Source organism: Hemitrygon akajei, chromosome 5 (assembly GCF_048418815.1).
Source record: "Hemitrygon akajei chromosome 5, sHemAka1.3, whole genome shotgun sequence".
Classification (NCBI taxonomy): domain Eukaryota; kingdom Metazoa; phylum Chordata; class Chondrichthyes; order Myliobatiformes; family Dasyatidae; genus Hemitrygon; species Hemitrygon akajei.
The window spans coordinates 181043738-181060778 of NC_133128.1; the positions used below are offsets into that span (position 1 = coordinate 181043738).

A 17041-nucleotide genomic window follows, 5' to 3' on the forward strand; every position below is an offset into this window, starting at 1 on the left:
GAGGACACAGCTACAGAGAGAATAGTTAAATAGAAGATCTAATTTTCATTTTATAAAATTCTGGTTTTTTATTTTTATTTCATTTTTAATCTCTTTTTAATTATGTCTGAACTTGAGTGTTGAAGTAACATAATTCTGAGGAGCAGGTTGAATCCATTCCATCAGGATTGCTTCCAATTGGCAAGCAATTCTGCAGTTCAGTAGATTCATTATCGAAACTAGTTTCTCAATTTCAGAATTTGATTAGCTTAATTCTAGTTCTATCTCTAGTAAAAATATTGTTGACCCAAGCACCTTTTTCTGTTTTGTGTTCTTGGTGGTTGCTTGGTGTTTTTTTTTTTGAAGATGCATTGTAAAACATTATCATTTGTTGCCAAATTTATTTCATTGTTTCAAATGTTTATATATTTTTAAAAATCTTATTGTTAACTTATTCTGTGTCATTTGGCCTTTTGAGTATACTATAGTGGATATTTGCACCTGTTTAGTTGACATCAGTGTTTATTTATTGAGATACAGCCGTACAGCCCAGCAGTTCCCCCGATTTAATCCAAGCCTAATTACGGGATAATTTACAATGGCCAATTAACTTAACAATTGGTAGGTCTTTGGACAGTGGGAGGAAACCAGACCACCCAGAGGAAACCAATGCATTCACAGGGAGAATGTACAGACTCCTTACAGGCAGCGGGAGGAATTGAACATAGGTAGCCTTTACCATAAAGCCATGTGCCACCCCGCTATCAAGCAGTTGAAACAGAAGCACTTTTAGCTGTTTGTTCATTGACTGCATCTCTATCCCAAAAAATGAACCAAAATTTGATACTGATATCATTTTGATTCTGAAACCAATGATATACTGAATGAAAGGCTAATTTTGGGGATCCATATAAAATCCAGAAGGAAAGTAGTTTTATTATTCTTTAGAAGAACACAGAGAATTTATGGAATTAATAGCACATATAATACATGTCTAAATATGCTTGCACTTTGAAGTTGGGAAGTTTAGTTAATTAAATAAATGTAGAATTAAAGGCTACTTTCACTAATGTCATCCATGAAACCACTGGATTAAAATCCATCTGGTTCTGGAAGGAATGTGAGAAATAGAGATTGGCAATATATGTAAGCTCTTATTGAGAATTAATTTAAAGAAAATTGATAGTGCCGTAGAACACTATAGCAAGAAGCAGGCACTTTTGGACCACCTAATCCGTGCTGAACCATTAATCTGCTTACTCCTATTGACCTGCACCCGGACTATTGCCCCCCCATACCCCTCCCATCCATGTACCTATCCAAATTTTTCTTAAATACTGAAATCGAACCGACGTTCACCACTTGTGCTGGCAGCTCATTCCACACTCTCACCACTCGGCGTGAAGAAGTTTCCCTTTGTGTTCCCCTTAAACCTTTCACTTTTCACCTCGAGTTGTAGTTTCACCCAACCTCAGTTCAAAAAGCTTGCTTGTATTTACATATCTATACCCCACATAATTTTGTATACCTCTCTTAAATCTCTCCTCAGTCTTCTACGTTCTAGGGAATAAAGTCCTGACCTATTCAACCTTTCCTTATAACTCAAGTCCTCAGGTCCCAGCAACAACCTTGTAAAATTTTCTGAGCACTCTTTCAATCTTATTTACATTGTACCTGTAAGTGGGTAGCAGGGTAGCGTAGTGGTTAGGACAGTGCTTTACAGTCATGCAGCAAACTGAGTTCAATTCCCACCGCTGCCTGTAGGGAGTTTTGTATGTTCTCCCTTTGACCATGTAGGTTTCTTCCGGGTGCTCCGGTTTCCTCCCACAGTTCAAAGACATACCAGTTGGTAGGCTCATTGGTCATTGTAAATTGTCCCTCATTTAGGCTAGGGTTAAATAGAGGGATTGTTGGGCAGTGTGTCTGGAAGGGCCTGTTCTGGTGCTGTATCTGAATAAATAAATAAAACTGGACACAATACTCCAAATTATGTCTGATCAATGTCTTATACAATATCAACATAACATACCAACTCCTATACTCAATGTGTCAAAAGCTTTCTTTATGACCCTATCTACTGTGACCATTTTGCAGGAAGAAGTGGATCTTTAACTGTTGATCTCCTTGAATTTCTAGCTACAATCACCAGCTCATCTGAAAATGAAGAAAAAGCTTCTAGCCTGGAATGGAACAAAGATGGAAGCAACTGTTTACAGCTTGGTATCGCAAAGAACTTGAGACTTGAGGGTAGCTTGCCTGAAGTAGAAGAAGACACACACAGTTCCGCCTTAAGTCTGTCTAAAATAGAAGCCGGTTTAGATGGCTCTGCTGGTTATTTGAACCAGTCTGCGTCATCATATCTTCTGCCACGACCTAATTCAGTTGCTGGTATGTTCATTTATATTCATAGGCAAAATTCTCTCTTAGATTAAGTATGGAAGAGGTATTGATATTGAAACTATAAAATAAAAAAATGCATAATGATTCTGTGTGAGATCACTGACTTGGGGATAGCTATCAGCAGTTTTAAATGATGGATTTGATTTCCTTCATAATTCATGCCTAGAATTGTGATAAAGAAATTGTTATTTTGCATTTTTTTACAGAAATATATGATTGTGACCTGTATATTTAAAGAGGGAGAAACCCACAGTGACTTTTCATTTTCTTGTCATGTTTATTTGGAGAATGTTCAATTTCAAAGCATTTATGATAATCCCAAATTAAAATAATATTTATTGATTTCAAGACATTTTGTATTTAACATATTATTATTCCTTATTTATTTTGATGTTCTATCAGCCCATTCCAGAAAACTTAAACTGGAGATAATATGCATGAGTTGGTACTGGATTTTTAAATGCTGCACGTGTGGTGGATTTTTTTGTTGATCTACGTAGCTGAGAATGTTTTGGGCATTGCTGCTTTTTTTAACTTCCAGGATGGGAAGAGAAAATTGGTTTTGCTCTATTCCCATAATGCACATTAAAGCCAACCTCAAAACAACAAGATTCAGATGAAAGGTTGTCTCCCTGAAATGTGACTTAAAGAGGCCTACCCAGTTGAGGTTTTAAGTGTCTTTAGTGTTTTACTCCAAAACACATTCCTTTTCTGCTGTTCACAATTATTTTTGAATTCTGTGATTCACTAATGTCCTCCAAGTATTGCTGCCAGTTTGTGATAATTTCTTTAAAATTTGGTTCTGTAACATGTACCCTTTAGAATTCAAGGGTTTTCAACCTAACCCCCTCAGTTAATGGTAGGGGTCGACAGGATACAAAATAGTTAGGAATCCCTGCTTTAGATTCTACATTATGCTGTTTTTAAAAAAAATACTTGTATAGGCAAATTAAAATTCTTGAAACCTTTTGTTACATTTATAGGTTCAACGTGTGCCCTGACAACACAAACTTTGTAAATAATTTCTTTATAATTAAGAAAATTCAGTTGAAAATGTTCCATCATATCATTTAATTATGATTAATTTTCTGTAGTGAATGGTACTAGTTACCTGAAAATTGATTTATTTTCAGGAACCAATGAGAAGAAATCACAGGAAGTTCAAGATGAGCTCCTGTGGATGGAAGTCAGATGCTTTTCAAAACAGTTGGTCCTGTGCTTCCTGTTGTCTACTGCTTAGATTTTCTATTGCAGTCCCATTCTGACTTAACTGTGGCATCCTGCATAGTGTCAATAGGGCTCAATGCAAGCTTTTTACTGTTAAGCATGTAAGCGTATGTCTTGAATAATATGGGAAACTGCAGAAACAATATGTCAGATGATACCAGAATACTAAATACATTAGAAGTATTGTGATTTTAACCATTGGGCTACATAGTATAGAATCTGTTAATTGTACACTTATATTTTATAAAGATATGGGACTGTGTTTAGCAAATATGACATCACATGGTTTAACCTTTTTATTGTCACAGCAACTAGCTCAGCAAAGTTGGAGGATTTGAATTATTTGGATGAAAGAAACACACCACTGCGTACCTCTATTAGGATGCCCTGGCATAATACAGCTGGAGGAAGGGTACAGCAAAATATAAAAGGTTTGGATTGTGATACCTTTTTGTAAACAGATTAACCTTTAGATTAGTCATTCTGTAGTATGGTCCTTTACATTAAACAAAGCTTATTTTTCTAATCTTAATTATTATGAAACCTGAGTGTTACAGAAGAAAATCTGAAAGGAAGTATGACATAATAATTCTGTGCTTTTCTTGGAGTTGAAATGGAGATATGTATGTGCTATTTGTAATTTTCTTAAGTACATAATTTCTCCTAAAATTTATTAACATTGTCTGAAATTAGAAGTTTCAGTTATCTCTGAAGAGGATATGAATCAATTAAGCTGTAGTTCAAACTTGAAACTCTCTTTAGGTGCTGTCATCACATGGTATTTTTATGTGTTGCCCATAACATTAGCTCCTCTTCCCTCAAGCAAAGTGTTAGGAGTTTAAGATTCTGAAAACATATCTTTGGAATATATAAGCATAGAACTAGTTGAATGTAATAATGAGTGCTATGTTCTTGTATATAAATTTAGATAAATTGAATGGGATACTGCCAGCATTTGACAGAGACAAATGAGAGTCAATTGCCAGAGAAAATATATTTTGTTTTTATTTTCTAATTTTCAAAATAATCATAACCTGAGGAAAGATCTGTCTGCTTTCTTACATACAAACTGAACTTGCTAACCATGACCTTCATTTTATGTGCCATTCTTGTATTTTACTTTTGGTTTGTTCATGTCAATTTACCTTGCAATTCACTGTACTGAATATAAATGTTTCTGTTCGAGTGAAATAGAGATATTTTGTTTATCCAAATGTAGATATATATTTTGACATAATTAAAACCAGTGATATTTTTGCACCATTAGTGCAAAAGAAGTACTGTGATATGCTTTATTAATGCCTGTAATCTGTTCTTGTAGAATTTGGGGATGGATTTTGTTCTAGCTTGCTTGCCTGTGTCACTCAGTCAGAATATTGAAGGTCAGCTGTCCTTCAAGAGCTTACTCCCCATCTCCAGTGCCTATGGGCCTCCCTGATAAACTTACTAATTCTGAACAGTTAAAAATTGTGGTTTGTTCTTCTTTCTTGTAATACATCTGTTTATCCTTGATTAGACTTGATGAGCACATACTTAACTTTGGTTTTCTACTGCTAGGGTGATTTTTTTTGAAAACTATTTGCTGAGTAAAAAGTTTGCAGTTATGTTTGAATGAATTTTAATGAGATCTAAGTTTAAGAAAATAATCCAATCTTTTTGTTCTTTTTAGCACGATTCACCCACTACAAGCCAGTTGATATTATCTTAAAGCCGTTATTATTTGAGGTGCCAAGCATTACCACAGATTCAATATTTATTGGTCGTGATTGGCTGTTCCAGAAGATAGATGAGAATTTTAAAAATGATGCTTCTCCAAGGAACAAAGGAATAATAATTGCTGGAAATGTTGGATTTGGGAAAACAGCTATTATTTCCAGACTGGTGGCACTGAGCTGTCATGGGGGTCGAATGAGACAAATTGCATCAAATAGTTCCAGCGTGTTGTCAAAAAGTGGGTATCTTCATTTCAACAGTTGAATTATGGTGGGGTATACCAAGGGCTATCTTAAAAATAAAGTAATGCAGACTTTGGCTGAATAAGTTTTAGTATCCTGCTGGTAGAGGAATAATGGTATTTGCATATTAGTGAAATAGATACACTACACTATGTTAGTGTAATTTAATGTAGTTGTATTTAAATAATAGAGGCAGTCTTATAGCAAATTCTGAAACAGCAGCATCAATGGGGTATATTATTAAAATCAACTTTTAAATAGTAATTTTTTTTGTGCTGTGAGTAGGGGTCTGCAGATGCATACCTGTTAACCGTATCCTTTGATTGTTGCAGATGCAAAATACCTACTGATGCCTGATATTTATTTGAAATATAAACAGAAAATAGTTGAAGTACTCAGCTGGCTTTTATAACTTTCAGTACTTAATTTTGAGTTCAGATTCGGAAAGTGGGTGTAATTATTTTGCACAATTCCTCAGTATATATTTTCTTGTCTTTATTTACCTCTTTACTATTAATTTCTTATTAACTGTTCATCATTCTTCCATCCATTCCTTTTGTTCTTTCTTCCCCTCTCTCTCATTCCAAACCTCTGTACTTGTAATATTGTCTGCTTCTGATAGAAGTTCATTGATCTGATAAATTAGTTCCATTCTTCATTCCTCAATTGCTGCCTGACCTGTTACTTTCAGTATTTCCTGTAGTATTTTCAAATGAGATATTGCATATATCTTTCTTTGTTCCTTTTTTCCACATAAAATTAGCTTTAAAGATCGTAAGGAAGCTTCAGTAAAGGATTAACATTAAATTCATATTCAGACAATTAGCTGTTTTTGGTAGAATATTTACATGTAAAAATGGTTGTTTTTGATTTATGCCTTCTTTGAAAGACACCTTAATTTTGTTCCCTGTTAGATTTCCATATATTTATTTTTTGACCAAACATATTAGTTTGTTTTGTGTGTTAAACTTTTATTTGCAGGGATGAGGAGAAAGAACCCCTAAGCATGTATCATTGTTGCTTTAGTTATTCATGAATTTATTTTTAAAGAAATAGTTGAATCATGATGGAGCAGGAAGTCTTGTACATTAATTAAATTTTTATGCCATTGAGATGAAATATAGTTTGTGAGATATAGGGACCAATGACATGGGTAGGTTGAGTGATGAGGTTCTGCATAGGGAGTTAGGTGCAAAGTTAAAGGGCAAGACCCCAGAGTTGTGATCTCAGGATTGCTACCCGTGCGAATTGCTAGTGAGGCCAGAGCAAGGAAGATTATACAGTTTAATATGTGGCTAAGGAATTGGTGTAGGAAGGAGGGCATAAGAGTTTTGGATCATTGGATTCTCTTCCAGGGAAGGTAGAACCTGTACAGAAAGGATAGTTTGCACCTGAATGGGAGGGGGACTAATATCTTAGCGGGAAGCTTTGTTAATGCTGCATGGTGGGGTTTAAATTGGAGTTGCAAGGGAATGGGAACCAGAGTGCCAGAACAATTAGTGAAGAGGTTGTGGAGGTAGATGTTGGTCAAACTTCAGACAAGTTGGGAATCAGAAGGTTGAGCATGGCATGACTATTGTCCTGAGCTGCATGTATTTCAATGCAATTTGTAGCAAAGGTGGATTATAGTGCTAAAGATGAGACAAAACACACAAAATACTGGAGGAACTTAACAGGCCGAGGTAGCTGGTTTACAAACTGAGACAAGTATAGTGAGCAGAGGCTGTTGATATGGCAAAATTGGAGTCAATAGGATGAACTGCAATGTAAAAGGCAGACAAAATCAAAACGGATGGATGCAGGACTGAAGGTGTTACGTTTGAATGTGCGCAGTATATGGAATAAGGTAGATGAACTTGCAGAAGCTGTAGGCATCACTGAATCATGGCTGAAAGATTGTAGCTGGGAGCTTAATGTCCAAGGATACACATTGCATCGTAAGGACAGGCAGGAAGGCAGAGGAACTGGTATTGCTCCGCTGGTAAAAAATGAAACCAAATCATTAGAAAGAGGTGACATAGGGTTGGTAGGTGTTGAATCATTGTCGATAGAGCTAAGGAACTGCAAGGGTAAAAAGACCCTGATGGGAAGTGTATAGAGTCACCCAGACAGTAGTAAAGATATGGTCTACAAATTACAACTGGAGATAGAAAATGCATGCTAATAGGTTAATGTTACAATAGTCGCGGGGGACTTCAGTATATGCAGGTAGATTGGGAAAATCAGGTTGGTGCTGCATTCCAGGAGGGAGAATTTCTAGAGCGCCTACCAGATAACTTTCTAGAGCAGCTCGTGGTTGAGCCCACTAGGAGATCATCTATTCTTAAATGGGTGTTGTGCAATGTACCAGAATTGATCAGAGAGATTATGGTAAAAGAATCCTAGGGGGCAAATGATCATAATTTCATCCTGAAATTTGAGAAGGACTAGATAAAGTCAGATGTTTCAGTATTACAGTGGAGTAAAGGGAATTACAGAGGCATGAGAGATGAGTTTGCCAGAATTGATTGGAAAAGAACACTGGCAGGCATGACAGCAGAGCAGCAATGGCTGGAATTCTAGAAGCAGTCAAAAGGTACAGGATATATACATCCCAAAGAGAAAGAAGTAATCCAAAGGAAAGATGACACAACCATGGCTAATGAGAGAAGTCAAAGCCAACATGAAAGTCAAAGAAAGAGCATATAATAGAGCAAAAATTACACCCCAGGGATCTGAAAGAGGTGGCTGAAGAGATTGCGGAGGCATTAGTAATGATCTTTCAAGAATCACTAAATTCTGGAATTGTTCCAGTAGACTGGAAAATTGCAAATGTCACTCCCCTTCAAAAAGGGAGAGAGGCCATTTTGTCTGACCTCAGTGGTTGGGAAGATGTTGAGTTGATTATTAAGGATAGGTCTCGGGTTACTTGGAGGCACATGATAAAATAGGCCATAGTCAGTGTGGTTTCCTCAAGGGAAAATCTTACCTGACAAATCTGTTGAAATTCTTTGAAGAAATAACAAGCAGGATAGACAAAGGAGAATCGTTTGATGTTGTGTACTTGGATTTTCAGAAGGCCTTTGACAAGTTGCCACACATGAAGCCACTTAACAAGCTGCGAGCCCATGGTGTTACAAGAAAGATTCTAGCATGAATAAAGCAGTGGCTGATTGGCAGGAGGAGAAGAGTAGGAATGAAGGGAGTCTTTTAATGATTGGCTGCTGGTGACTAGTGGTGTTTCACAGGGGTCTATTGGACTGATTTCTTTTCACATTACGTGTCAGTGATTTGGATGAAGGAATAGATGGCTTTGATGCAAAGTTTGCAGATAATACGAAGATAGGTGGAGGGCAGGTAGTTTTGAGGAAGTAGGCTACAGAAGGACAGACAGATTTGGAGAATGGGTAAAGAAATGGCAGATGAAATACATTGTTGGGAAGTGTATGGTCATGCACTTTGGTAGATGAAATGAAAAGGTTGGCTATTTTCTAAATGGCGAGAAAATACAAAAAACTGAGGTGCAAAGGGACTTTGGAGTCCTTGTGCAGGATCTCCTAAAAGCTAATTTGCAGGTTTATGAGCAGTTTTGGGCCTCTTTTGTAAGAGAGGAAGTGCTGTTATTGGAGGGAGTTCAAAACAGGTTCATGAAAATGATTTCTGGATTGAATGGGTTGTATGAAGAGCGTTTGATGGCTCTGAGCCTGTATTCACTAGAATTCGGAAGAAATGAAACCTATTGAATGGTGGAAGAGTTTGATAGAGTGGATGTGGAGAGGATATTTCCTATGGTGGGATAGTCTTTAAGACCAGAAGACACAGCCTCAGAATAGAGGAGCATCCATTTGGAAAGGGGATGAGGAGGGATTTCTTTAGTCAGAGAGTGATGAATCTGTAGAATACTTTGCCACAGGCAGCTATAGAGATGAAGTCTTTATGTATATTTAAGACAGAGATTGATAGATTCTTGATTGGTAAGAAATTGCTGAACGTGCAAGCTGGTGCAGTGTGGTGGAATTAGATTGTGTAACTGTTGACATGGACACTATAGGCCAAATTTGCGCTTTTTGTGCCATACATTTTTGAGATTCTGTGACTTCACAAGTGCCCAAAGAAGTTTTTTTTTCCAACACTTTTTTACTCTCCTGCCTATGTGATCTGATATACGAATATTGAGCAAGGACGTGACATCATATCGATCAGCTGATCAAATCAGGACACGTATATTCAGATTTGTCTCATGATCAGGCAAATGTAGGGCAACTCAAGCAGCAAGAGTAGACGTGTGTCCCTCTCTTTAAAATCTAGGTTGTAAGGTGATTGCTGACAAATCTTTATTTTTTCAGCTTATCTGGCCACTTAATAATCCAAATTAAATTCACATTAAAGGGTAATTGTTCAGAATGCAAGGTCATATTTGCTAGTGATGTTTTGATGCTTGGGTCTTTTCCTTTTTTTGTAGAATCAGGGAGACGTGCTAAATAATAGACACGAGGTTCTGCAGATGGAGGAAATCTTGAGCAATGCACACAAAATGCTAGAGGAACTCAGCAGGAATGTGCTGATGAAGGGTCTCAGCCCAAAACATCAACTGTTTATTCCCCTTCATAGATGTTGCCTGACCTGCTGAGCTCCTCTAGCATTTTGTGTGTGTTGTTTAAATATTTTTATTAATATAATTCTTATTATTTTAAATGACAATTGATCTACTTTCACCATTAATAGATGTAGACCCACAACAGGAGCATCATCAGAACCAGCCACTCCAAATCTCTTCGTTTCATTGTTCTGTCCCATTGGGCAGTGAGAGTTATTCTGGAACATCTGAGTTACAAAGACAAAGGGAAGAAGCTTTGAAAAGACTTGGAGCAGAGGTAAACTACAGATTTGTACTATATGATGCAGAAATATTTGCTTTTGTTGTCTGTTCTTTTCAGAAAGAGGGCAAATATTTTGGGTTTTCTCAAAACTTTGAAGTAGTTAGAATTATGCAATACCAGTCTCAATCTATTTATGTTCTGAGAAAGAAGTATCAAGTTTGCAACAAGAGGCTGCCATTTTTTGCCTATTAGTTTGTAGTGAGAAATGTAAAATACTCCTTTCTCTTAAACTGTATAATCTTTCCCAGTGTTCTAGGAAACACATTTCACAATTCTATCCCATTCTTCAATGAAAGTTGAGAACAATGGCGTTATAGAATGTTCATTGAATACTGGGTTTGTAACTCACTATTTTGATGTCAACAAAGTACTGCAAAGAATAAATTCTGTTTTTTTTTTAATGAAAGTAAATGAATTTTATAATTAAAAATGCAAACACAGTTTTAAACAAAAATAATGAAATGATCTATAGATTGGGAAGAACATTCATTAGGAAAGATTATCAAAGTTTTGCTTGATTTGTCCTTTCCACACAAATTGAAAATTTCACCGCCACTCCCTGATAGCGATCTCAGTTGTATCCCTATAATTTTGACATATCCTGCTAGTTTTTGGAAATTCTACAGTATTGGCACTTCATTAAGTGAATAATGATTCTGCAGCTCTCATTGCATATAGGCAATCCCCACATTAGGGACATTTGGATAACAGAAATTGACCCTTATGAAGTTCACAAATCTCTAATTGAAAACTTGAGATGGAATATTATTGCTCTTACAGAATTTATGTGGGGATAAGTAAATAAACAGAAAATGCAGCAGAAACAGCAGATGTTGTTCATTTTTGTCTCTAGCTACTCACTGCAGTGGAGCAATAAGTTTTGGTGTGATAGTGCTGTGTCAATTGGGTTGGCAGTCACAGCTGAGTCTTTCCTTTCCATTGCCTTACCTGGTCTGAAAACACTGCTGCACTTTTCATCAATAAGGCATTTTCATTCTAGCTGAATATTCAACAGGCAGACATCAAATTGTCAGTAACTACTCCTTTTTAATAATTTTTGCAATTAGTCATATTTGAAAGCCTGAGGCCCCAGATTCAAGGTATGAAATTCACTGTTACTAGAACAAGTATGAGAATGGCAGATATTTTTGCTTCCCAGCCCTTTCTTAGTTGCTGAATACCTCCTGGTAACTACATCCCTCTCCCTAATAAAATTCTGAAGTTCAACCATACTTTATGCAATCTTGCTGCAATATTTGTCTCTGAGATCACTATTCAGATCCATGTCATTACCCCATTTCAACCTTACTGATCTTATGAAACCTTTATTACCTTGAAGCTGTTATTCCAGAACATTCCAAGTCTGGCCTCCCTTTCTGTTACAGATTATCTTTGCAGTTTTTATGTTTTTTCTCTGCTGCCTAGAGTTAGCAGGGTAACAATGCTGGTTGTAACCACTAAAGTGATCAGATGTCGCAATGCAATAGGAGTACATTTGTGGATTGAAACATTAGTTGATTTATAGTTGGAGATAGTTAAAGTACTTGTCAAATGTTATCTTGTAAAATCTTTGTATATTTTTCTGACTGTAGTGCCTGGAGCTAGATAGTAATTGGCGTAAGAGTTAATTTTTGACTGCCAGGAAGTGTATTTTGCAGATTATATTGTTTGCTCTGACCTTGGACTGCAAAATCAATTGTTTTGCAATTCTTCAATTCCATTACATTGGCCGAGGAAGGATGCTTTATCGGCGATTAGCTGTGTGTTTCCTCATTTTGAATATTTGAAACCCACCTGTTTTCCACACTCTCAAATCTTCCTGGCTGCAAACTTGCCAGTGGTAGTTACTTCACAAATTGCTCTGATTACTTTGCTGTTGTGCTAATTAGAACAGTCATTTTTCACTGCCTGTTTGTTAATGTTGTTAGCAGGCTCACCCCTTTATGCACACTTATTCGGGAAAGGGGGCGAACGGTTTATCAGTCACAGAAAGTGAGATTTAAAGCAGGAGAACCAGAGAAACCAGTGGGAATTGAATGCTTAACACAATTATAAGATGAATGTGTATTTTAGAAGGCAGAAAATCTTTATAAAATACTCCTGTTTAGCCATTAAGAGCCAAAAACCTTGATAAGTTAAAGTTGTGTTTTTTTTTAAACAGGTTGTTGCATATCACTACTGCCAGGCTGACAATACATATACCTGCCTTGTACCAGAATTTGTCCACAGTATAGCAGCTTTACTTTGCCGTGCACCTCAATTAACAGCCTTCCGTGAATTGCTGGTGAAGGAATCACACCTTCAGAATGTGCTCAGTCTGCGTTCTTGTGTCCAAGATCCAATTGCTGCATTTCAGAGAGGTATTTTGGATCCACTTGAAAACCTGATGAAGGGTAAGGTCTTTTTTTTACTATAATGGTTGACAAAATGTGTAAAATTTTGCTGAACTTCTGTTTAACAGGAAATTATTTAAGAAGTGTGTTTGAAATCTCTAGAATTCGTTGCCACAGATGGCTGTGGAGGCCAAATCATTGGGTATACTTAAGACAGAGGTTGATAGATTCTTGATTACTCAGGGCATGAAGGGATATGAGGAGAAGACAGATTGGGGCTGAGAGGGAAAATGGATCAGCCATGATGAAATGGTAGAGCAGACTCGATGTGCCAAATAGCCTAATTCTGCTCCTATATCTTATGGTCTTAAGTTAATAACATTTGTTTATGTCCACCCTGTTGGTGTTGTCTTTCATTGACTCTGTTATGGTAATTGAATTTATTGACTATGCCTGTAAGAAAATGAATGTTAGGGTCTGCCATATGTGTACTTTGACAATAAATTTACTTTGAACTTTGATCTAGGGTATGTTGAAAGTTTTTAAAATGAAACATTAAGACAGGCTATAGAGGGCATTTCATGGGGTACCCTAAGACAAACTTGTGCATATTTCCCTGTGACACGTGTGGCCAGTCAGCCCATCATGTCTTTGCTGGTTCTCAGATTATTTCCACCAGTTTCAATCCTCCACTTATTTTGCTGTAACCTGTTCTCAGTTATGTGCCTATCAATTATTCCCTAACTCTCCTGCCAGGGACAAGGTACAATAGTCAATTAAGCTACCAACTCATTTTTGGGATGTGGGAGGCAGCAAGAGAGCCTAGGAAAAGCCTGCACAGTTGTATGGAGAATGTGCAAACTGTATGCAGTCAAAATCTGAAGTCAGGATGAAAGCTGGGTTGCTGTAGCTATGCAGCATCAGTTGTACTACTGGGCTCTATTTGTTTTATGGAGGTACAGTGTAGAATAGGCCCTTCTGGCCCTTGGTGCCATGCCACCCAGCAATCCCCTGATTTATTCCTATCCTGATCATGGGATAATTTACAATGACCAGTGAACTTACCAACTGAACTGTGGGAGGAGACCCGAGCACCTGGAGAAGACACTCGTGGTCACAGGGAGAAGGTACAAACTTCTTACAGACAGCGGCGGGAATTGAAACTGAGTTGCTAGTACTATAACGTGTTGTGCTGCCCACTGGAAATAAGAATTAATAAAAAGTGCATTGAGGAAAATGGAACCCCTTGGACTGTAGTGAATAATGGGACAAACAGTGCATTTTTTCAACAAACTAAATTGCTAGACTGAAAAGTAAAGAGTTGAATTAGAGTTGGTGAATTGAAATAGGTACAAAAGAAATACATAGAAATGGAAAAAAGGTTAGAATAACAGATGATAATGAATTTTATCTTTGTCCTACAGAAAAGAAGATCTCTGCAGAGGAGTATATTATTTTAATAGATGGCTTAAATGAGGCAGAGTTCCACAAGCCTGATTATGGTGACACAATTACTTCTTTTATCATTAAAATAATTTCCAAGTTTCCATCTTGGCTGAAGCTGGTTGTTACTGTAAGAACCAATCTGCAGGTTTGTGTTTTTTTTTCGCATTTCTATAACTCAGAAATTAACAATTCATGTTTGAAAAGCAACATAGTGAAGTATTAACTTAAGTATATTATTCACAGCTATTAATGTTACTTCCCTGTTTCCTCAATATGCATTTGTAGACTTATCATAAATCAACAGGTCTATCGAATTGAAACTTATCAAATGTTGAAAAGCCCTGATAGAGTGGATGTGGAGAGGATGTGTCCTATAGTGGGGGAGTCTTGAGACCAGAGGACACAGCCTCAGAATAGACGGGTGTCCTTTTAGAATGGAGATGAGGAGAAATTTCTTTAGCCAGAGAGTGACGAATCTGTGGAATTTGTCGCCACAGTTGGCTGTGAAGGCAAAGTCTTTAGGTATATTTAAGGCAGCAGTTCATAGGTTCTCAATTAGTCAGGGCATGAAGGAATACAAGGAGAAGGCAGGATATTGGGGCTGAGAGGGAAAATGGATCAGCCATGATGAAATGGTGTACTCTAAGGGCCAAATGGCCTAATTTTACTCAAATATCTTATGGTGTTACAACTTAGAGTAGGAGATAGAAAAGGCATGTCAGAAGGGCAATGTCATGATAATTATTTGGGGATTTTAACATGAGAGTGGATTGGGAAAACCTGGCCAGTACTGGACCGAGAGCGAATTTGTAGAATGCCTAATGGATGGCTTTTTAGAACAGCTTGTTGTTGAGCCCACTAGGGGATCAGCTATGCTGGATTGGGTGATGTGCAATGATCCGGAAGTGAAAAGAGAGTTTAAGATTAAGGAACTCTTAGGGAACAGTGATCACAGTATGATCGAGTTCACTTTGAAATTTGAGAAGGAGAAACTAAATTTCAGTGTGTGGGTATTTCAGTGGAATAAAGGAAATTACAATGTCATGAGAGGCCATTGTTGACTAGAAAGGGACACTAGCAGGAAGGTCAGCAGAGTGGCAATGGCTGGAGTTTCTGTGAAAAATGAGAGAAATACAAGATAGATTCCAAATAAGAAGAAATTTTTGAATGGAAGAAGAACACTACCATGGCTGACAAGTGAAGTCAGAGCCAAACTAAAAGCAAAAGAGAGGGCATACAGTGAAGCCAAAGCTAGTGGGAAGATAGAGGATTGGGAAGCTTTTAAAACTTGCAGAAGGAAACAAAGAAGGTCATTAGGAAGGAAAAGATGAAATATGAAAGGAAGCTGGCAACTAATATCAAAGAAGATACTATAAGTTTTTTAAGTATATAAAGGATAAAATAGAGTTGAGGGAAGATATAGGACCCATACAAAATGACGCTGGAGATATTGTAATGGAAGATGCAGAGATAGCAGAGGAACTGAATGCATGGTTTGCATCAATCTTCACAGTAGAAGACATCTGCAGTATACCAGACGTTCAAGAGTGTCAGAGAAGTGAAGTATGTGCAGTAAAAATTATGACTGATATGGTGCTGAGGAAGCCTAATTGTCTGAGGGTGTATAAGTCTTCTGGATCTGATGGAATGCACCCTCGGGTTCTGAAGGAAGAAGCTGGAGAGATTGCAGAGGCATTAACGATGATCTTTCAAGAATTGATAGATTCTGGCTTTGTACCGGATGACTGGAAAATTGTAAATGTTACTCTGCTATTTAAGAAGGGTGGGAGGCAGCAGAAAGGAAACTATAGCCTAACATCAATGGTTGGGAAGTTGTTGGAATCGATTACGGAGTACCTGGAGGCACTTGACAAGATAAGCCCAAGCCCACATGGTTTCTTGAAAGGAAAATCCTGCCTGAGTAACCTACTGCAATTTTTTGAGGAAGTTACACGCAGGGTAGACAAAGAAGATGCAGTGGATATGGTGTACTTGGATTTTCAGAAGGCCTTTGACAAGGTGCCATACACATGAGGCTGCTTAGCAAGATAAGAGCCAATGGAATTACAGGGGAGTTACTAGCATTGGTGGAGCATTGGCTGACTGGCAGAAAACTCAGAGTGGGAATAAAGGGATCCTGTTTTGGCTGGCTGCCAGTTACCAGTGGAGTTCCACAAGGGTCAGTGTTGGGACCGGTACATTTTACGATGTTTGTCAATGATTTGGACTATGGAATTAATGGATTTGTGGCTAAGTTTGCTGATGATACAAAGATAGGTGAAGGAGCAGGTAGTGTTGAGGAAACAGAGAGACTTAAGATAGTTTAGGGGAATGGGCGAAGAAGTGGCAAATGAAACGCAATGTTGGAAAATGTATGGTCTTGCACTTTGGTGGAGAAATAAACGGGCAGGCTATTTAGATGGGGACTCAAAGTGCCGAGATGCAAAGGGACTTGGGAGTCCTTGTGCAGGATACCCCCTAAAGGTTAACCTCCAGGTTGAGTCGGTGGTGAAGAAGTCGAATGCAATGTTGGCATTCATTTCTAGAGGTATAGAATATAAGAGCAGGCAGGGATGTGATGTTGAGGCTCTATAACGCACTTGTGAGACCACACTTGGAGTATTGTGTGCAGTTTTGGGCTCCTTAGTTTAGAAAGGATTATACTAGCATTGGAGAGGGCTCAGAGAAGATTTGCAAGAACAATTCCAGGAATGAAAGGGTTACTGTATGAGGAATGTCTGGCGGCTCTTGGGCTGTATTCCTTGGAGTTCAGGCGAATGAGGGGGAATCTCATAGAAACATTCTAAGTGTTAAAAGGCCTGAACAGATTAGATATGGCAAA

General features: G+C 37.7%; 1 protein-coding gene across 2 annotated transcripts in view; it reads left to right on the top strand.

Annotated features, from left to right (window-relative positions):
* Positions 1-17041, top strand: part of LOC140728523 (protein TANC1-like) — a 134599-nt gene that overhangs the window by 57797 nt on the left and 59761 nt on the right. For both annotated transcript variants that reach the window (XM_073047368.1, XM_073047369.1), the window contains exons 8-13: positions 2116-2367; positions 3915-4037; positions 5276-5557; positions 10266-10414; positions 12582-12813; positions 14178-14344. In XM_073047368.1, coding sequence (XP_072903469.1) covers positions 2116-2367; positions 3915-4037; positions 5276-5557; positions 10266-10414; positions 12582-12813; positions 14178-14344 — 1205 coding nt within the window. The remainder of the gene's footprint in view (positions 1-2115; positions 2368-3914; positions 4038-5275; positions 5558-10265; positions 10415-12581; positions 12814-14177; positions 14345-17041) is intronic.